The sequence below is a fragment of the Phaenicophaeus curvirostris genome, chromosome 16 (assembly GCF_032191515.1).
Source record: "Phaenicophaeus curvirostris isolate KB17595 chromosome 16, BPBGC_Pcur_1.0, whole genome shotgun sequence".
NCBI classification, from domain to species: domain Eukaryota; kingdom Metazoa; phylum Chordata; class Aves; order Cuculiformes; family Cuculidae; genus Phaenicophaeus; species Phaenicophaeus curvirostris.
Genome location: NC_091407.1, coordinates 424520 through 446670, shown reverse-complemented (window position 1 = coordinate 446670; position 22151 = coordinate 424520). Strand labels below are relative to the sequence as shown.

General features: G+C 37.5%; 1 protein-coding gene across 1 annotated transcript; it reads left to right on the top strand.

The window, feature by feature from the left end:
* The first annotated feature begins 274 nt into the window (after positions 1–274).
* ERCC4 (ERCC excision repair 4, endonuclease catalytic subunit) lies at positions 275–16190 on the top strand. The gene is made up of 11 exons (XM_069870337.1): positions 275–455; positions 1496–1676; positions 4632–4827; positions 6173–6380; positions 7449–7629; positions 7973–8101; positions 8658–8768; positions 9996–10587; positions 11785–11877; positions 12575–12687; positions 13278–16190. The coding sequence occupies exons 1-11, from the start codon at positions 282–284 to the stop codon at positions 14009–14011; spliced, it is 2712 nt and encodes a 903-aa protein (XP_069726438.1). The 5' UTR covers positions 275–281; the 3' UTR covers positions 14012–16190.
* Positions 16191–22151: the final 5961 nt, after the last annotated feature.

Here is a 22151-nt window from a genome sequence, read left to right as displayed (position 1 = left end):
CTGCCCCGGCCCTGGAGGGGCCCGAGGCCGGGCTGGGGGCCCTGGGGCGGCCCGGGCTGTGGGGGGTGTCCCTGCCCGGGGCAGGGGGGGACTGGATGGGCTTTAAGATCCCTTCGAGCCCAAACTATTCTATGATTCTACGATTTTAGTTCTAAAACCACAAAAACTATGCATAATATTCAAACACTTCCTACCTTTCAAGCCCTAACCGAGGTGCCCGCGCTGTGGGAGCGGGCGGCCCGGGCTGCGCAGGCGCGGGGCGGGGCGGGGAGGGTTCGGCCATGGCGGCGCTGCTGGAGCACGAGAGTCAGATCTTCCTGGACCTCTTCCACCAGGACGGGCTGGTGATCTGCGCCCGCGGGCTCGGCATCGACCGCCTGCTGCTGCGCTTCCTCCGCCTCTACTGCGAGCCCGCCAGCCTGGTGCTGGTGCTCAACACCGGCCCCGCCGAGGAGGTGAGCGGAGGGGGCCGCGTGCGCTCCCCGCGGGGCGAACCGAGCCGGGCGGCGCGGGCGGAGGGGCAGGGAGAGCCCCCTCCTCCCCGCAGGATTCCCCGGCAGGGAGGGCCCCTCGCTGCGAGAAGGGTGTTTGTTGAGGCTCTGGAGCGCGTCCAGAGAGCAGCGAGGCTGGTGAAGGGACTGGAGAACAGGCCTTATGAGGAGCGGCTGAGAGAGCTGGGGGTGTTTAGCCTGGAGAAGAGGGGGCTGAGGGGAGACCTCATTGCTCTCTGCAACTACCTGAAAGGAGGTTGTGGACAGGAGGGAGCTGGGCTCTTCTCCCGAGTGACAGGGGACAGGACGAGAGGGAATGGCCTCAAGCTCCACCAGGGGAGGTTTAGGCTGGACATCAGGAAAAAAATTTTCACAGGAAGGGTCACTGGGCGCTGGCAGATGCTGCCCAGGGAGGGGGTTAAGTCACCGTCCCTGGAGAGGTTTAAAAGACATGTAGACAAGTGCTCAGGGACATGGGTTAGCGGCAGATAGGAATGGTTGGACTTGATGATCAAGAGGTCTTTTCCAACCTGGTGATTCTATGATCTGGGCACTTTGTGTAGTGACTGTAGGTCCGTATCAGCCGTAGCCATACCTGCTGTACTTGTCTTGGAAGGCAGGAGTGCACTACAGGTGATCTCTTCCCAATTCTCTGCTCTGAAGTCGCTGTTAAATTTGCCTGGTTTCTGAAAAAGACCTGTTAAAATATAAGTTAATGACCAACCGACCCTCAAAAGAGCTTACATTTCCTTAAGTGTTGTCCGGCTACCACTGAAATTACACAGGACTTAATCACTTGGATGAATTCGAAACTGAGCAAAGTAAACCGAAGAAGAAAAAGATCATGAGAATTCTGTCTTCCCTAGGTAGAACGTTGTACTATTGTGCTTTAATGTGTTTAGGACACATCCTTCAAATTTACAGTATGTATAATTTGTGGGGTTTTGCATCCATTTAATCAGTTACCTCGGTGATGCCTTGTGTTTTTATTGTATTTGGTTTAGGAGTATTTTATTGATCAGCTGAGGTCGGATGGAGTTGTGCATCTTCCTCGGCGTGTTACCAATGAAATTACAAATAATACTCGCTATGAGTTTTACACACAAGGAGGAGTCATCTTTGCAACCAGTCGAATCCTTGTGGTAGATTTCCTTACTGACAGAATTCCTGCAAACCTCATTACTGGTAAGAGTTTAATGAAATAAAGGCGAGACTGTTACGTTTGAAAATACCTAAAGCTTAATCCTGTATGAGGGGTTCTGTGAGCTGGTATTGAGGTTAAAGAACTACTCCTTTATATTTTTTCCCCGGAAAGACTGAAGTAAAAGAAGCAAATGTATAGACCTTTCTTTTTTTCTTTTTTTAATGGCTTTCTTTGCTCTGAACTTGTTTGCCTTTTAGTCATGCAACTTGAAAACATCCATGTTATTTCTAGATACTGGATTATCCATTTGTATGACTTTAATATCAATAACTGGTTTGGAAAAAAATAGGCAGTTATACTGCCAGTGACATAAGAAATATAAAATTCAGACTGGCTTTCAAAGGAGAATGGTTGATTGCATTTGGTGAAATAGTGTCTTGTGGTCTGTAGGACACTGGGCTGTCATTAAATGGCCTATGATTAAAACTGATTTTAGATGTCATGCTTTATCAACCATGCACAGTACCTTCTGGGGGAGGAAGGGGGTTTGCATTAACAAATTACTCATGATTATTTTCCCCATCATAAAATAGGAGTATCTTTGTTTTGATACACCTCAGACGCTATCTAAGTAGCAGTATTATGAAGAAAAGTAGTTACTATAATTGTAAAGACTTTGGGAATAGCTTGTGACCTCTTTTGTTGTAATATAGAAGTTATGCATGGAAGATGTTACAGTTTTCTTTTTCCTCACGTGTTTTGTTCCTGTTCTCTCCGACCATCGTTGCTTTTATGTTCCTGTCTAAACAGGAAACCCTGTTACAGTTTGTAGAGCTAGTAAAATAGATATCTAAGAGCCAGGAATATAAGAGTATTTTACTATTATAAATGTTAACATCTTAATGGCTAAACAGAACTGAATATTGTATGCTTAGAAGAACGGAAGATTTTGCTTCAGAAGCTGTATCCCCTTCCTTTTAGTTACTGTATGACAAGCTCTAATCTGCAAAACATTTTGAACAGTTTTATACTAGAACCAAGGAATGCCAGATTTTTCAATTCTGATATTTCTAGGTTGAAAAAAAACAAACCAGTGAACACATACATTTTCTGGGCAACCTGCTTAAATTTCTCTTCGTCTGTTTGACTTCTTCTTTTCTGCCTTTCTGCCCTTCTGCCCTACCAAAGAATAAAGCAGAAAAAAAAAATAAAAAAAAAGGAAAGAAAACACACCTTTAGACTTTGTCACTATGGAAAGAAGAAATACACAAAAGATGTAAAAATTAGTCCTGACACAAAGTTGTTATAGTTTTTGCGTTGCCACTGGGGGTCAGTGCGGCTGCAGCTTTGATAACTTGCTCCTTTCTTTAAAACTTGGGTAACCCGCGTTTCTTTTGGAAATGTGTATTACCTGTGGGACACATTGTACTATGAAAACTTTTAACAGTGTTCCTTGAGGAGTTAACATAGCAAAAAAAAAAATTAAAAATCGGTAAGGTGTTTCCAGGTGTTATAAGCGTTTATAAAATCAATGTAGAATCACATGTACATTTCTGATAAACTCATTAATTCAGCTAACTGGAGATAAATTATCACTGCAATAGATAAGAATTATTCCTAGTGCTTTTGGCCAAAGACATATTATGTATTTAATAGCATGGTACAACTGATGCAATTTGGTGTGGTGAGTGGTAGCAAGTTGTTTCTACCAAGGCTTACATAGCAGTATGAAATCACTTCATAAGCAGAGAAATATTGACTAAAAGTAGGAAGGTGTTGTGATAAAGATAGTCTTACTGGCCTGTTACAAATTCATAGTCTCCTGTAACGTCCTCTCAGAGTCTTGACGTACTGGAAGATGTTTAGAAATTAGTGTGATCATTATTGTATACTGAAGAATGTGCTTCATAGGAGGGGTATAAGAATATCTAGATAGAGATGTTTTAATGGATTATTCCATGACTTGAACATGAATGGCTAGCAGTTATATGGAAGTGTTTTTCTTATAGATGCTTTTTCGCTTACAAAGGAAAGGCATATTGAAATCATTGGCTGGCTACTGAGCTGAAGAAACTTGTTATGGAAATAAAATGTGCTGTGAGTTTGTCAGCTTACGTAGGTACTAGGTAAAACCTGTGATGTTTGGTGTCTTTGACTTCCATTTTAGCAAGTAATTTATTATTCCACTGGACGCTCTAAAGAGATAAAAGTACCACATAGGCCTCCTGTCACGAGGGGGAGAATGAAAAAAAAGTGATGTGCTGTTTAACACCATTAAGTGTGAAGAGGGAAAAAAAAGTGTTGGTTTTAAAAAGTCTTGGCTGAGTGAAGTGTAAGTCCTGGAAGCATTCACCTCAGTGCTTATTCTAGTCAAACTTCTGTTTCACTTCTCTGTACTAACATGTGCATGATGCGTCCATGTTTTCCCAATACACCCAGAGCCATGAAGAAAATCAGTGGTGTATTCATACAGTTTCTGGTACTTTCTGTCCTCAAGTGCAAATATACATATTGAAGGGGTGAAAAAGCATAATAAATATTTTCCAAAGTTTTGTGTAAACACTTGAACTGTTACCAATGAAACATACAATTCTATAATTTCAGAACTTCTCTAACAAAGATATTATTGAATATGCTGAACTTGTTTTGCTGTAATAGGGTGTTACGTCATGCATTTACTTTTACTCCTTTTAAAAGGCTCAGGTTCCAGTTTTGCCTTAGAAGTAAAGAATTTTCTAAGCTAGTAAGTCCTGCCCCTCAAGCACAAGTGGGTTTTTGTTAAAGTTGTATCATTAGCTCCATTCTGTTATTTGGGGATTCCACGGTACTGAAACTGGGGAATCACTTGCTTTGAATCCCAGAAAGTTTACTCAACCATCACTTTAGAAGATTTAAATTTCCATTGTACTTTACTTAAGAAAAAATGTTAAAATAAGACATTTTTACTGGACCTTTCTTAACTTTTTTTGTAACTTGAAAACCTTTTATTTTGCCAGGCATTTTGGTATACAAAGCACACAGAATCATTGAGTCCTGTCAGGAAGCTTTTATCTTGCGACTTTATCGCCAGAAGAACAAGCAAGGCTTCATTAAAGCTTTTACAGATAATGCGGTTGCATTTAATACTGGCTTTTGCCATGTGGAAAGAGTGATGAGAAATCTTTTTGTCAGAAAACTTTATCTGTGGCCAAGGTAAGGCAGCCCTTCGCTTCACTGGAGAGTTAAACTTCAGAAAAACATGAAGAATGTTACAATGGGTTCCTAAGAAAATGAGGTGCATGCAGTCACGCTGCTAATCTGTTTCTTCTTGTATCCCCAACAAATTTAATTCAGTTTTTGACAGAACTCGACTTAAAGATGCTAAATTTCTGTAAGTATTTTTGGAAATAGACCTAAATCAAACCTGTAAAGTTCTGAATCTTATGGTTTAGCTGTCCTTTTAGCCAACAGAATCCACAGCAGGAAGTGACATTCTTAATAGCTTAAGAAAAAACTTCGCTTATTAAACAAATTATTTAAGCCACAAAGTAACAGGAACACAGTCTCAGTTCTGCCATTCATGGAGGTATTTGTTTCCAGCTGTGACGAAACTCCACGAATCTCTTCCTACATGTCAGATTTTTTTAATCTTCCTTTCCATGTATGTTGTGTATGAAGAATATTTCTTAATAACTGATAGAAACCAAATTGCCAAGTTTGTGATGTGTTAAGTCTTTCAAGAGGAGACAGCACCACAAATGGAGCTGAGCCCTTTAGCTGACTGACCATTCCATGCGCTTGCCTTGGGCAAGAGGTCTGCCCATGTGTTCCCTCAGTCCAGTCTAGAATGTGTTTCATTCCATCTCAATGTGCTGCATTGTAAATTTTTAACAGTCTTTCTTCCAGTAGCACAAAGAACTAGAAATGGACATAACTAGGATAGGAAAGGTTGAATAGAAGCTCTCTAGATTTTCTTCCTTGGCTTCTGAGCCATGAAAAGACCTCGGGGCACAGCATGCAGTAAAGGAAATACCCATTGAGTTTCAGAGGTCAGCAGACGTGGCTCTGTTCTGTTAGTAAAGATCAGCAATATACCTGCACAGCTGCCAGATTAGCTATAAGGACAGTGTTCTAACAAGGACCTGCTGCCTGGAACCAGAATTCTGGAATGCCATAGAGTCTGCAAGTGGATCCATGTGATTCCAAAGGATTTATGAATCCATTCCAGTTTCTCTCTTACGTGATTTTTTGGTTTTACTTTAATAGTTGTTACATGTAATGATGATGTACAATCTAGTGCAGTGATTTTCCGTGGATCATTCACCAGCACTGTATAGGCTTATGTGGCTGGAACGTAGTCAGCGATGATTGTGGAATTGTTGGTTTTCTGAGGCTGTTCATAAGATTGCAGTCTTCAAAACTGTTGAAACTGACTTATTTTGCAATTAACTTACTTGTTTACCTTTAAAGCAATTGTAATTGCAGTTTATACAAACCTGTATAATTTTAGGTCAAGCAAACCATCCACATGAATCTTAATAAACTGTTTTCCTCTTAGATTTCATATAGCAGTGACCTCATTTTTAGAGAAGCATAAGCCTGAAGTCGTGGAAATACATGTGTCAATGACTCCTGCTATGCTTGCTATCCAGACTTCAATCCTGGACATTTTGAACGCATGTCTGAGAGAACTCAAACGTTACAATCCAGCTCTTGAAGTAGAAGATCTATCATTAGAAAATGCTATTGGTAAAGCTTTTGACAAGGTAACCCTTTTGATTGTTTTGCTGTGTCTAATGAAAGGGATGTAGGTCTTCAAACGGTCTGCCATGCAAACAAAAAATATTATTTGTAGAATTGGTAACCAGCAGTAACTGGTGTTCTCCCATGGCATGTTTATCACTGGTACAACGAGAGAAACAGTGTTAATCTGTAGTGGTGATGTTAGAGTTGCCAACAGGGTTCTTGATGTATTGGTGGTATTGCTCTTCTTTCATTTCCAAAGTCCCTACAGTAATAACGTTCTGATACATGGTTGGGTTTTTTTTTTCTTGTTGTTAAGAAGGCTGCAATTTCAGCTCAAAATACTCTAGAGATAAGTACACAGTTATTTCTTTCCCCACTTTTTTTCCCCTCTTGAATTTCTTGCTTGTATTTTTTTCTCTTAGGAGAAACACTGCACGTAATACACAATATGCACGTGCATGCATCTGTTGTATTTTTTAATCATCATTGATGCTGCGTGCATTGTTATTTTTAGCAGATCTGCAATGTGTGGCATACATATGCTTTCTGTATGATAAAATCATAAACTGCAGTCATCATAGTGAAACATGGTTATTTGTTACCTGTGATTTCATTTTGATGTGAGGCCTTCCGTACTTCAAATATCTGGAAGGATTTTTCCTAGGCTATGTAGGTTGCATATCTGCGTGATACTCATTTTAATAATTAAATAACATTATAATTTTGGTTTACTTTGCCTAAGTAGAGAGTACTAGGTACTAATGGTACAGGCCAGAACTAGTATTATTTTATTATTTTATTATTATTATTTAATTATTATATTCAAAGGAAAATATGTACTGAAAACATTAAATTATATACATCTGCTAATTGTTGAAATGTCTTACATAAAGGCATCTATATTATGTTAACTTTGAAAAAAATTATTACTTAGCAAAACAGATATCTCACCCTCACATCTTTAATTGGCTGTGTTTAATAACATTGGGAAACTAGTGGCATGTGCTGCAAAGGAAACAAACTGCATTCGTACCTTGATTAGCATACTGTAGATTTGACATTCTAAACTTTCCAATTCATATTCCTAGACAATACGTCACTATTTAGATCCTCTCTGGCATCAGCTTGGAGCTAAGACAAAGTCTTTGGTCCAGGATTTGAAGATACTACGTACTTTGCTCCTATATCTAACTCAGTATGACTGTGTCACTTTCCTTAATCTTCTGGAGTCACTGAAAGCAAGTGAAAAAGCTTTTGGTGAAAATTCAGGTAAACACTGAATAACCATACAAGTTAATGCATGAAACAGTGGAATGTTGATGGTTTTAATTAACATCCCCAAGTATATGAAGGTATCTAATTACATTTTATATAACGAACCATAAGGACGTAGGTTTTTATTGATGGATAATGCTTACATCTTCCCACTTAACTGCTGTTACTTAACAGGGTGAGATCTGCACCAGATTTCTGGCTTTTATTAATCTAGTAATTACATAGCAAGCAGGTAGCACAGGTATACCACATGAGAGATATGAGGCTTTTACTCTAAAGGGCTGAAACAACACACATTGCAAATGTCAAACTACTGCTGCTTTCTTTTTCTCTTCAGGCTGGCTGTTTCTTGACTCCAGTACTTCAATGTTTCTAAATGCTCGAGCTAGAGTTTACCGCATTACAGATGAGAAACTGAATCGGAAAGGCAAAGTCTCTGAAAAAAGTGATGTAAAGAAGGAAAATGGTACTGATGATTCCTAATTTTAAGTTTGAGTGTGTCACACAACTTCAAACACTCTGCATATTATTACTTTTGCTGTGATTGCCGACATGTTCTTAAACAGCTCGATGTCTCACTCTTAGCTGGGATAAGTTGATGCGTAGTCTTAGTTCAAAAAGCATATAATAAACAACATAGAGCAGGGTCATGCAGAAGTGAGGGTTTCTTCTAAGCTTGCTCAGCTGCTCATTGAGAGAGCTGTTCTGGAATTGTACTTGAATTACATTGGTGATTAGCTTGATCTTTTTTATGTCATGTGAATGGCTAGCAGGCTACCATTGCTTTTATTTAAAAAATATTTGGGAGTTTTAGAATTGAAAAGTTATCCCCATTTGTAAATGTTTCTGTAAGAGTGCTCTCCAACCTATCAGCGTAACAAGTTGCATATGTAAGCTGTTGAATATTCTGTTTGCCAATGACCATCACGCTATTGACATCTAACTGCTAATTTTAAGTGGTTTAAAGTTTGAAAAGTATTTTGGCTGTAAGAGCTGCTGTCTTCAATCTTATTTTGTTTCAGAACTGAAAAGGGAGTTGGTTCTAGAAAGTAACCCAAAATGGGAAGCTTTGAGACAAGTACTGAAAGAGATTGAAAATGAGAATAAAAACAGTGAAGACTTTGGTGGTCCAGGTGAGAGGATACTAAATGATGTAAGTTTTCACAGTGCAGATAGTTTTTACTTCTACTTGACTTTTAAGAGAAGGAGTATAACATTTTACTGTAGTTTATTAAAGAGCTAGTTTTAAATTTAATAATTTGTGGACTTAAGGAGGGTATGTACATCTGTATATAATAGTTTTACATAAACTAGTTTTACAGTTTTACATAAACTAGTTTTACAGTTTTACGTTGTTTATATACAGATGTACATACCCTAACTAAATAGTTTTACATAAAGTCCTATTTAGTTCTTGCTCTAAATGAAGAAATATAGGTTACTATGCAATGCTCTTTAGGAAAGAACCTGCATTATTACAAAAAAATCTATTTTAACTTACATTTCATGTCGTACTGATACCTTTGTCTCAAACCAATAAAACTAATAATATGGAAATCTATAATAATCAAGGTACCATTCACTCATTTATCAAGTTAAGATTAAAAAAACCAGGAGTTTTGTCTTTTGCCCTTTCCATCTCGAGCACTCTTCTCACGCACCTGAAAATTTTCTTCTCCAGGAGATGCACATAAATAGGGTAGAGTAGAAGGCAAGTGTGTTTCTAACAAACTGCTGTGCTGCCGTTCCTATTTTAGAGCTTCCCATTCGCTTAAATATCACAAGTTTTATTTTAGGAAACAGTAAGGGTAAAAAAGTGCTTTCTTCTCCCACCCACAGAGTTCTGACTCTGGGTGAGAACTGGCTCTCTTCGTTAGTGTTGTAGGAGTTTATCTGAGTCAGCTTGTGGAGAGTTGTTATTCAAGGCCCACATGTCAGTAATATTATGTGAAATGTATTTTTTAGACTCTTGACACAGCTGACAAAGGCTAAAAATTAGAGTGGTCTAAATTAAGTTCTTGCTTATTCCACATTAAAAAAAATTAGTTTTCTGAGTATGTTTTAGTACATGCTGTATCTGCTTTGCTTCGGGTAGTGAAAAGGAAAACCTCACTAAACTAAATGGTGTAAGAATAAGGAATGCTGAACTTTCATTAACCTTCTCTTATCTTGTTTGGTACAAAACATCGTGCAATTTAGACTCCCTGAGAGCCCAGAGCAACTGAGACAATCAAATGTAAAGGTGTTTGGCAGGCATGCTTCTAGGATCATTAAAAACAATTTGCCCAAGAGATGTCTTGTAGCTGCATAAGTAGTACAGCATAACAGATTATGAACTTGATACTGTTTCTTGACTGCAGGGCAAGTGCTTATTTGTGCCAGTGATGACCGAGCTTGTGCACAGCTCAGGGAATGTATTATTGCTGGAGCAGAAGCTTTTTTAACAAGGCTCTATAATAAAACCTTTGGAAAAGATGAGAAGGCTGCAGAAGTGTGGATTCAGGACAGAAAAGCGGTCAAGTCCAAAGGAAATGCCAGAGCTGACGCAGGACCTCAAGCCAAAAAAGCCAAACTCGCTGCTCCTTCAAAACAAAATAAACCCAAGAAGCAGCAAGACCGGACTATAATCCAAATGATGGGGAAAACTGAGGAGGAAAAGAAAGAGGAGTTAGATGTGGAAGAGAACAAAGAATTAAGCAGCAGCCAAGAAGGCATTATGGAAGAGACCATTCCTGAAGATTTCCATATGAACTTGCCCTCAGATTGTTATTACGGTATTTTCAAGAACCCGCTCACAATTATTCATCCATTGCAGGGCTGTGGTGATCCCTACGCACTCACTCGGGTACTGCATGAAGTTGAACCAAGATACGTTGTATTATATGATGCAGAACTAAGTTTTGTTCGGCAGCTGGAAATCTACAAGGCAAGCAGGCCTGGAAAACCTTTGAGGCAAGTTGACTCGGTCAGTCTAGTCTTAGTCTTAAAAGCAAAAATAAAAAGTTCACTTTCAGGAGTCAAGGCAGGGTGTGCATCTAGAGATTTTTCTTTAGCAACCTTTCAGTTCCCATTTAGTCCTTTTCTTAATTTTAAACAGAAGTATAATGTCTGATTTAACCAAAAGCTAATTTTTACTTACCAGCAGGTACTTAGTCCCCTAACAGAAACATACCTTTAAAAGAAAAAGTGCATTCTGTCTTCCACCAGATCTCTATTTAGATGATCTGAGTGGCAACAGATCCATTGTGCAGTGCTGTAGTCTCATTTAAACCATCTCTTTAGGTATCATTTTCACATAATGAGGTTAATTTTGGGTTTAAATAATTTTCACATTTCCTGATGTCTGGTCATGCCAACTACCACAAATTCAGAAAGTGTAACATGAAAACAAGTACAGGAAAATCGGAAGTATTTGCAGTTCTACTCAGTTCTGGTGTTAGCTGACAAGTTTCGGCATTGTATATGTGTACTCAATACACTTGTAAATTGCAAACCTCCTTTTTGTGAAGAAACATTAGAGATTAATTAAAAATATAGAAAATATAGAAGACTGGAAATTTAATAAACTATGAGTATTTGCATGATCTTTCATTTATACGGCTGCCTAATATAGCATTTGTTAAGTACAGTAAACTGCAGTTATACCTGCAAATAACTTATTGCAGTTTATTAAGTCTTACAATATGTGCACTTAACTTGGTACAGTTGAAACACAATTCATTGATATATAAAATTATTACATTTTGAATTATAATATTTTGTGTTAATCACCTCATGCACATTATTTGCATAATTTAACAGAGCGGTTGTCACTTTCCAGTAAAATATTTGTATGTATGCAACATAACTGAAAATGGGAATCAGCGTGGCAGTACTTTGTTTCTGTACCTGATACCCAGGTAAGGACTCTAGTGTAGATATAAATGACAGAACTCACAAAGTATATTGCATGAGACTAATTACTGGGTTATTTGTACAATTTATTTTTCATTGCCTAATCAGCATGTGTTATATCTACCTCCAGCATCCCCTTCCCTCCTTCCAGAGCAGGAAGGGCAGATACAGTCATGCAAGTAGAGGTGAGGAAATGCACCACATGAAAAAAGAACTTCCTTTTTTCTTTTTTTTTTTTCTTCTCCAAACCCACAGGGTTTATTTCCTCATATATGGGGGCTCAACAGAAGAACAGCGCTATCTCACGACTCTGAGAAAAGAGAAGGAGGCCTTTGAAAAACTCATTCGGTAACAAAATGGGTTTAATACCTTTATTATTAGTGTTTAATGTAGTTTCCGTATATGTTTACATTTTAAATGGAGTGATGTTCTTAACTGTGTGAGGGCTTTAAATAAAGTTTAATTTAATTGCTTTTTGGATGTTTTCCCATGGAGAACTGACAAAAAGTCAAAATCTTCCTTTTAAAAGCACCTGACATTTTATTCATTTTAGGTTTTTAACATTAAATTTTGAAGGCTTAACAACACTACTTGTATTTTTCCCTAATTGTCTATGAATTTCATTTCTGTAAATGTGTTTTTGTCTGCAGGGAACATTTCTGGTAAGATATTTCTCAGGCTTTTATTTTGGGGAACAGAGTAATTATTTTCTTGTACTGCGTAGGCCCGTCTTTTTACCGACAGTATCTTCTCACTAGGTTATACTACTATTTCTAGTGATTGGTTCCTTTGTTTCATATGCCCCGAGAAATTCTAATAATAGCAAAATCAGATGCTAAAAAGCACTAACAATTGAAAATAAAAATATAGCATCTAGCCCAACAAACTGGAAGAGTTAGTAAATTGCATTTCTGGTCAGGTTTGATTAATGTTTTTAATTAGTATTAAAATATATATAATTTTACATCTGGCTGCAGGGAATTTTGACCTATTTGTCTCATAATTGCAGTTTTTAGTGTTTCTTTGTTTGGTTGTGGTTCATTAGAGAGAAGGCCAACATGGTTATTCCTGAAGAAAGAGAAGGAAGAGATGAAACAAACTTGGACCTAGTAAGAGATGCTAAACCTGCCTCTGCTTCTACTGACACACGCAAAGCAGGTGAGCAGTTCCTGAAGTAGAGCTCACAGTTCTAAGCTTTGAAAGACCCGTCCAAAGTGCCTGAGTCATAGGCACATTGATCGCAGTCCTGATGGTAAAGAAATCCCTTAGTCCATCTGCTTTTTTCTGTGCAATCACAATTAATTGCTTTTCTTTGAAAAGAAACCATAAATTAACAAAGTGTTTTACCATTAAGACAGATGCCATTTGGATTGTTTCTGGGCAGCTTGTTGGTTATGAGACTGTGTAGTATTGCTTCTAGTGAGGTGGAGAGAAGTTAAAACATTAAAAATGAAGTCTGCAGATGATCAAAGGCAGCATTGTCCTTGAGCTAGGAAATGCTGGGGACTCCTTTTGATCTTGGCAAAACAGATTGCCTGGGTTAGCAGCTGCAGATAGTGGGGGGGTTTGTCTACTTCCTTTGCAACAAAGCATCTTTTTCTTCTGTTGATTTTTCTACTGCTGAATTTGTGAAGATCTGTGAGATATCAAGTCCTTCTATTACGGAAACTTTGGCAGCACAGAGGAAATCTATACGATCAAAGTCGGGTCATAAGTATAAGGTTAACTGTATTTATTTTGCTCTTCAGGTGGACAAGAACAGGAGTCTGTTCAGCAAACTGTAATAGTGGATATGCGGGAATTTCGTAGTGAGCTTCCATCACTGATTCATCGTCGCGGCATCGACATTGAGCCTGTTACTTTGGAAGTGGGAGATTACATTTTAACTCCTGATATCTGTGTAGAACGGAAAAGTATCAGTGATCTGATTGGTTCCTTAAATAATGGAAGATTGTATACACAGTGCATTTCTATGTCCCGTTACTATAAACGACCAATTCTCCTGATTGAATTTGATCCTAGCAAGCCTTTCTCCTTGATTCCACGAGGCTCTCTACATCAGGAAATTTCCAGTAACGATGTTACTTCTAAACTAACCCTTCTCACACTCCATTTCCCAAAGTTACGTATTCTGTGGTGTCCCTCTCCCCATGCTACTGCGGAACTGTTTGAAGAGTTAAAACAAAACCATCCCCAACCTGATGCAGAAACAGCAATGGCTGTCAAGGCAGATTCTGAAACTCTTCCCGAGTCAGACAAGTATAACCCGGGTCCTCAGGACTTTTTATTAAAAATGCCAGGAATTAATGCAAAAAACTGCCGTGCCTTAATGAACCGCGTTAAAAGCATTGCAGAGCTAGTGATGCTGTCCAAGGACGAGCTCTCCAAAATTTTGGGTAACACTGCTAATGCCACACAACTTTTTGACTTTATTCACCTGACCTACAGAGAGGCAATATCTAAAGGAAAAAGCAAAAGATGACTAATGAGGTTGTTCAACATAGGGCATAAATAAGCTTTTCTTGCACAGTACTTTGGCAAAGTACATGAAATATATTAATAATAAATGCCTTCCAAGATAACCAGCTGTTTCTTACAAATAGAGAAATGCAAAAGATTTTAATTCTTTCTACAGCACTTTAACCAATTCTATATCACTGAATGAATTAAATTAATTTCTTCACCAGGTCCATAAGAAGTAAGTGCTAAGATTAATTGATAAAAATGTTTCCTTTTGGAAGTTATAACATCTTTTTAAAGCTGAAAATGTACTGTGTTTTCATTAATATGTGTGACTTGCTGTGTGTATATCACTTTGCTGTTGCCATTTTTATTAATGTTTTACTCTCTGGAAACTGCAATTTGCCATTTTCGGGGATGGAGCTATTTGAAACACATTGTGGTCTTTTGGCAGGAGTTCATTTAGCAGAACACGCTTGACTCAGTCATGAAATTTAGAACATCACAATAAGCCTTTGTCACAGTAAACAATAATTGTATGATATGTTCTACATTACATTTGCTTACTTTCCTAGACATGATAATTTAATTTTTGGCATTCCAAAGTCAGTACAGCTCTGTCTTGCTATATTTTGCAAGGTGCATTCATTTGGTCTAGACTGGGTAGAGATTCTGTGGTGGCACAAAAATTTAATTCTGAGTGTGCCTTAATTATACTTTAAAATGCTTTATATTTTAATCAGTTTTGATAGCTCTTTCACCTTGTTCAACTGAAAGTGAAAAAATTAGGTGAGCTATTGGGACTGTTCTTTTATGCTAGAACATATTTCCTCTCACAAAACACAATAGTTGTTTAAGTAAGGTTTTCCAAAAGTGTTGACAGTTCTTCCAATACTGTCTTCTTTCTGTGTCCTATTGCACTTGTATTTTACAGTCTTAAAAGAGACCATCTGTCAATAAATTCAGTAAATTTATTGCCACTTGGAAGATAAAACCGGGAAAAGTCATTCTTCTTTTGATAGTCTGAGAAGGTGTATGTTTTTAAGAAACGTATTCTGCACTGCATATGACAATTATGTAACAAACTGCCACTACCAAAAGGGCTGGTCCTCTGTCATTACATGCTAATGTATTTATATTAGCGATTTACTGAATCTCTTATCTATAATGACTTGAACTTATATATATTTTTACAATTCTAGTGCTAACAGATCGATCTGATTTCCATCATTAAAGGGGAGAGTTGATTTTCTGTACTCAGGTTCAGTAAAAACTGTGTTGTGCACTTTTAATATTTGTGCATTTTAAGTGTGAAATATGAATTTGTTAACTTGCAGTCTAAGACTCAGCTGTGACAGATTTCTAAAGTGAACATTTTTCTTCAGATGGAAATTTCAGTATTAAATACATCCATAACAAGCTTAAAATTTGTTACTTATTGTTTTTCTCATTCCATTGTACTGATATCAGAAGGAAATCAGAGTAAGAACTGTCCCGAGCCTGATTCAGTAAAAGAGAGCTGAACAGGTTTTAAAACCTGTACTGTTCATGCATTTGCATCATTCAGATGTTACATAAACTGTGTCTTCTCAGGTGTCTCAGCTTTATCAGTACTGGGTTTGGCGTCTTTTTTGCTTAGCTTTGTATAAGGTGAAAATGAAGAGTATATGGAGAGGTTATAAAGTTGTAGCTTTGTGTTGCATACTGGATCAACTTTAAATACGAAATGTATGAATTAATGAAATAAATAGTATTTGATAAATATTTAGATTAAGTTGTCTTTTGTTTATATATGTGGATTTTTTGTAAGTTTTTTTTGGTTGGGTTTTTCATTCAATGCAGAATCTGTCGTCTTCTTAAAAATAACCATAGGTAACATGCTAAGCTATTACTGCTTATTTGTGATTTGGTATTTTACTGGAGGTTAGGTTGCAAGTTAGCGGTGTTTCCTCCTGTGCCAGTAGGTAAAAACTATGAGCAAAAAGGTCTTGTCTTCTGAAACCATTACCCTGAAATACCCGAGCCAAAGAGTCTGCCTGTATGCAGAGCCAACAGGATGTTTGGGTAAATGATGAAAAACCATAGGATGCATTCCCTGGCCTTATGGTGCTTTCATCAGCAGTAACAAAGTGTTGTATATCTTGTTGTCATTGCTTGATGGTCCAAGTTTGTGCTTTTTTTAGTAAAAACTGTCTTCATTTTGCAAGTGTCCTGGACTCTTTCTTACAGCCGAAGTACAACTACACATTTCACAAGGTCACTGAACATGTGAAACCAGTGGGTTTTATATGCTGTTGGGAAGTCGGCAAGCTCCTTGTTCCTACAGTCTCTTAGGAACATATGCAGCTTATATTAGCAAATACATTTTACACAGGATAGGGCATGTTGTAGTTCTGTGTTTGTTATCTGGATTCTGCTCCTGCTAGTGGTGACATCTGCAGTTTCCTGCTACAATTGCAGAGGAGAAATTTTGCTTGCCAGGTTGTGAGCAGTTCCCCAATCAAACCAAACTTTGCCTTCAAAATTACTTTTTCTGAATGAACCTGTCCAGTGGGGCTTTTCTAGTGCCAGCTGTATTGATCACTTTCAAGTTTATGCTTGCAAAACTTAAATGTAAACCTGCTGTCCAGAAATCCACAGCACTTATAAAATATGCAGCTATACTGTAAGGGAACAGTGACTTTTTAAAAGAAGTACAAAAGCTGAAATGTGAGGATTTTTGTGATTGTGACGCTTTCTCAGTTGCAGTACAGTGACAAGTAACTTAATTTTTTTAAAATAAAAACATTTGTCTCTAAAGCTTTCCCTAGTCATCCAGAATTCCAGTTCTATGACTAAAACAGAATCCAAAAGCAAACATCTGCCAAAAAATAGTTATTAATTCATACATTATTTATATGCCGAACAGCATAACGAAATTTAACTGAGGGTCGTGAAATAACCTTTTCACGTGTGGGTCTTACCAACTCACAATTTTTATTTCAGGCTCCATAAGGTGGGTGCTAGCAGGGTTTACAGTCCTTTTATAAGGGATATTTTAGGATAAAGTTCTTATTCTTACTCAAAGACAGCTTAAATTAAATCAATAGTCAGTCGATCTGTTTTCTACAGCGTGTGGTTTTAAGAAATGCAAGTAGGGTCATAAACCAAGACGTTCAGAAGCTACTGCTCCAGGATTTTGTAATACTTTAACTTATTTCATATGTCCACTCTTTCTGAATATAATAGCAAGAATTCTGGATATTTACAGAATCAACTCAAACTGAGCATAAACCCTTTTGTTTCTTGTATGAAGTCCTTAATATCTACTTAACTGTGAGCGATCTTCTCTTATTGAATATACACTCATTGGCAATATATGCACTAATTTTTCTTCATTTGCAATTGCATAGACCTTTCTCCCGATGCTTTCAATTTTTTTATATAGTTATCCTTCCCAAAACTTCCTCTCTTGAATAATATTCCTAATATCCTGTTCCACAGTTCACTGGCTACCTACTCAAGAATAAGGCATAACTGGTATATATATACATACATGTCAGTTATATATCTCACTTCTGGTCTTTTATTATATCCAGTTTATTCTAAGTTCAGCTTCAAACCAAGAGAAAGAATATCTCTCATCTCCAAGATAAGGGTAAATAGTTAAACACCCTAGAATCTTTCTTGACGTTCAGCAGTTAAAAATTACTTAACTGTGCTAACAGCAAGTTTGGGGAGGCAAGGGCTGCTTAAATGTTTTTATAAGGTTGTGCAAGGAAATATCCAAATGCTTTAAAGCTTCAGTGCCATTTTTTATTTTGAGTACAAAAGGTTAACATTTGTCTCCTAGACTTTTCAGTACAAATAGGCTGGCCGTTTCTTTTCCTTGAGTTTTGAGCTGTATTTTATAGGCCTCCTCACAATAATTAAAAGGAAGAAATAGTCTCAGCCATATAGCCTTGAAAATAGGGAAGAAATGTTCAGTAGCTTGGCCAGCCAATACTTAGTGAAGAGATGAACTCCTCAGTCATACTGAATTTATAAGAGTAACCAGGGCTACTAGACTGCTATGGTGATTTGTTGTCCAAGCACAAGATGTTGCTGCAATATATCAAAATGGGCCTGCATACGCACTCATTTTAGTGTGAATTTTTAGAACATTGCAAAAATCATCTTAATTCACAGCTGCTATGAAGCAGTTTTCCCGGGAATATTGAATTGGTGTTAAATGGATACTGTTTTCTTAGCCTTAGCTTGCATTTTACCATAGTTCTGCTTGTAAGAGCTTCCTGCTCTCTCTTTTGGGACTATTAGGTGTTCTCCATAAAAAGACTCCAGTGTTTAATTTTTGAACTCACACAAAATTATCTCCCAAGTGATATAAAGCCTGGGAGTCTACCCAACAAAATTGGCACGTAATGCCTAAACTTGCAATTGCTGCATTTCAGCCCCCCTAAAAATAGGCAGCATAGCTCTAATTTGAGTTACTTGCATAGAGCTACTCCTTTCCCATTAGTGTTCGTCATCCTCCTTCTGAACACCCTCTTGGCTGAATGGAACATCACAAGGCTCGGGGGCACCAGTAGCGCAGCTGCAGTGGAGCTCTGTCTGTCATGTACCCACAGCATCACTTAATATTGACTTAAGTAACATCTTACAGTTTGTAAATTTTTACACATGATACTGTGTTTGCCTTATTCTCAGATTGTCCATTCAACTTCTCTTTCTTCTATCTTTCCTTTGGAATTTACCAATTTATTTCTGTTTTGCTTCCCTTATGGTAACAATGTCTGTCTGTACTCTTGTCCATTGGTTTGCCTTCAGGAATGCTGCTTCAATATTGCTGGAATTTGTGATGTCTATTGAGCACAACTGACACTGAGTTCTTTGCAAAACTGGCTGTACTGGAGTGTAGTATTTAATATCCAGGGCCTCATAGGGAAAATGTATTGCACTTCATTTTCATTTTGGTCTCAGGCTTAAGGCGTGCCACACTTGAAAACAGATAAATGGAGAAAACACAGAGCAGGTTGGCAGTTCTTGCAACATCTAATTCCCGGTTTTGTCTTGGGTGGTTTGTTTTTTTTTATAAAAACATATTAAAATCAGGCCAAATGTAGATACAACAAAATTATAATTCATTCATTTCATAAATTATTCCCAGCCCTGGAAATTTTTCAAAACATTTTTTACGCACCACAAAATTCTTAGAATCTCACGCATAGAAGACAGAAGTTGCAAACTTTCTTGTGGTATTTATACCTCACGGCCTTCTTAACACATCGCAGTAATACAACTGTCAAGTTTCCAGAGTCTGCAAAAACTCATATTCAATACATAATCATTTATTTATTACTTGGGAGATCTGCAACAGCAAAAATATTAATGCCATGTCTCTAGCTCCTACCATAGTCAAGATATGTTTTGTTCTGCTTCACCTTTAAAATCTGTGCATGTTAACTATTGGAGAGAACTTTAGTCTTTAAAAATCAACATATATTTGTGTTATGCTATCACATGATTCTAAGGGCTACAGTCTATGTAATTACTTATTTAATTTGTTACGCACACATTCTGAAGTGCATCCATCCACTTTTTTTGTAACTTACAGAATGTCACACTGTGTTTATAACACTCGCAGTTTGGAAGCATTATGTTATGACCACTAGTTGGAGACAAGAGCCATTCCTCATACTGAGGTGGCCTGTGTGTAAATGTTCCAATCGCCTTCAACAGCACAACTCTAGGGATCCTTTGAGACTATGGTCCTGCCCATACCAAATATGAAAAAATACCTAGTAACTTTTAAGGTGTGTTCCATGCAAATCTTGGTGCACGAGGTATTATCTATACAGTCTTATAAGATAGTGAAGATGTCTCAATCAAGCCTTGAATTACAGCAATAGATTTGCTGTATTAGTTTTTATAATTATTGCAGTAAATTAGGGTGCATTATACTGCACATCACTAGCTGGCAGAAGTCATAATCAAGATTTTCTTTCTCACTCTAATATTTACTTGACAGTAGGTTTGAATGATCACATACTAAGTAATCTGAATTTTTTCACAAAGTGTTACTGATAAGATGTAGGTTTTTGGTTTCTCAGCCCCATCAGTTTCTTGGGGATCCCTGACAAATTTCTAGTGGTTTGAATAACATATGCACTATTACCCAAATAGAGGAATTTCAATTGGTATCCGTCAGGAATCTGACTTTTCTTCATTCATTATCAGCTTTGCCAATAGCACACACACACATTAGGACACGTACGTACATGCACAAACATTGAGTATCTGCTGTGTTGGGTAATATGAGCCTGCACATCTTCAGTGTCTGTGTCTCTGAAAATGACCCTGAAAATCAAGCTAAACCCATCCCTGTTTCTATATATAAAAGTTTGTTTAATTGGTGGACCGCACCAAGAATAAATAATGAGGTAATTCTGAAGATCATTCCCAAAGCAGTCTGCTGGATTTTCTTCTGCAAGTCAGAGCTATCTCCTCTCCTTTGTTGTCTGGGGGTTTTTAATGGTTTAATTGTCTGAAAGTGAGCGGCTTTTTATCTAAATGCAATTTTAGGAATATTTCTGCATTCTGGACATAAGTGAGGGTTTGGTAAGTTTGCTTACTGAATGTAGAAAGTGTTGAAATCCCACTGGATTGAGGATTCTGCCACCACACTGGAGATGAAGTTCCTTCCATGCTTTCACTACTTTTGGCCAAATAGGGAAGACAACCATCAGATTTTTTCCGAAGTACTGTATAGATCTCATTTACCTTGAGTAACAAAAGTTTAAACTAGGAACTTAACTACAAATTTTACCTCAAATAAAAAAGATTTTTTAAAGACTTAAACTGGTATAGTAATTTCTTTTTCAACTTTTTTTTTTACTCTTCAGCTGTAACAAGTTAAAAAGGCTTTATAATAAAAAATAATCTGGTTTTGTTATATTTTGCTTTGTTTCTTCTAATGTATCAGAGGTACACATGACTTCTCTATGTTCTTGGTCTGTGCACTAACAAATAGATAAGGTAAAAAGCAGCATATAGAGTCAAGTATTAAGCAAAATCAGGCACAGCAAGGGGCTAGGCTTGCTCTCGGGCTTGCTGGTTATTGTTTGTACTAATACAGTAATTGTATTTTTTAAATTACTATGGACATAAGTGGAACTCATATAACTTCACCCACTGTGGTTGAATGAATACAACCTCTAGTCAAAAACCAAACAGACCTTACGAAGAGAGTGCTGTGCCTGCTGGATAAAAACAACAGCATCTAGGGTTAGGGTTAGGGTTAGTCTCACAAATGGAGAGCTAGAAAAACTAAAGGCAAAGGAATATGCCCAAGCTGACAGCCTATGATGAAGTGTGAAACTGAAACTAGCTACCAACTCGTAGATCAGATATACCAAGACTGATGCACTAATTCCCCCTAAGACAGTCTCAGCCACACGCAGAAACATTTTGCCTAGCTCAGACACAGAAAATCTGGATTTCTAAGCAACTGTAATTACTTTGACCCTTATTGTTAGGGTTACACTACTTAAACTGGCAGATTACAAAATAAGATCAGGGCCAAATAAGTTATGATCTGTTTTTATTTATCTAAAAGTCTCATGTGGACTTTATTTACTATTGTGTCTTAAGAAATAATGAATAAGTAAGTAGAAAGGATTGTGAACGCATGTTTGGCCAGGAGAGGAAGAAAGAAAGCAGCCGCAACTTCAAGTTTGAAATGTCTTATTTCATCATAAGCTTACCTTTCAAGCTGACATGGAGATTTTTCTACATAAAGCCTCATTTTCAACTAATTGCGTCTTAGCTGAACATCCAAACCTTCAATTTGGAAGCTCAAATTAGCAGGTATATGTTATTTTTTTTTTCAAATGTGAGTAGATGTGAGTAGATGCCAACTAAAGGATCTAAGCATCTTTTAAGTACTGTATAAAACAGAATTAAATAGAAATGAGAACTCTTTAATCAGCTGCAGCCACGGAAGTGGGGAAACTGGGGAAGAAACGGTTATGCAACCCAGGAAAGAGAAGGAGAAAGAAGAGAGTCTTTTCAGCAGATGACACCTGTATCCTATCCCCTCTTCTTACATCAACAATTTTGCTTTACCTCTTTGCATTTTAGAATATGTAAAATCTTATGCTTACTGCAGTACTTAATTATTTAGC

Excerpts from the sequence above, each read along its gene's own strand:
- ERCC4 (XM_069870337.1), top strand. The coding sequence starts at position 282 with ATGGCGGCGCTGCTGGAGCACGAGAGTCAGATCTTCCTGGACCTCTTC. Across the intron at positions 11,878-12,574 it reads GCCTTTGAAAAACTCATTCG|AGAGAAGGCCAACATGGTTA; the intron begins GTAACAAAATGG and ends GTGGTTCATTAG. Across the intron at positions 12,688-13,277 it reads TACTGACACACGCAAAGCAG|GTGGACAAGAACAGGAGTCT; the intron begins GTGAGCAGTTCC and ends TTTGCTCTTCAG.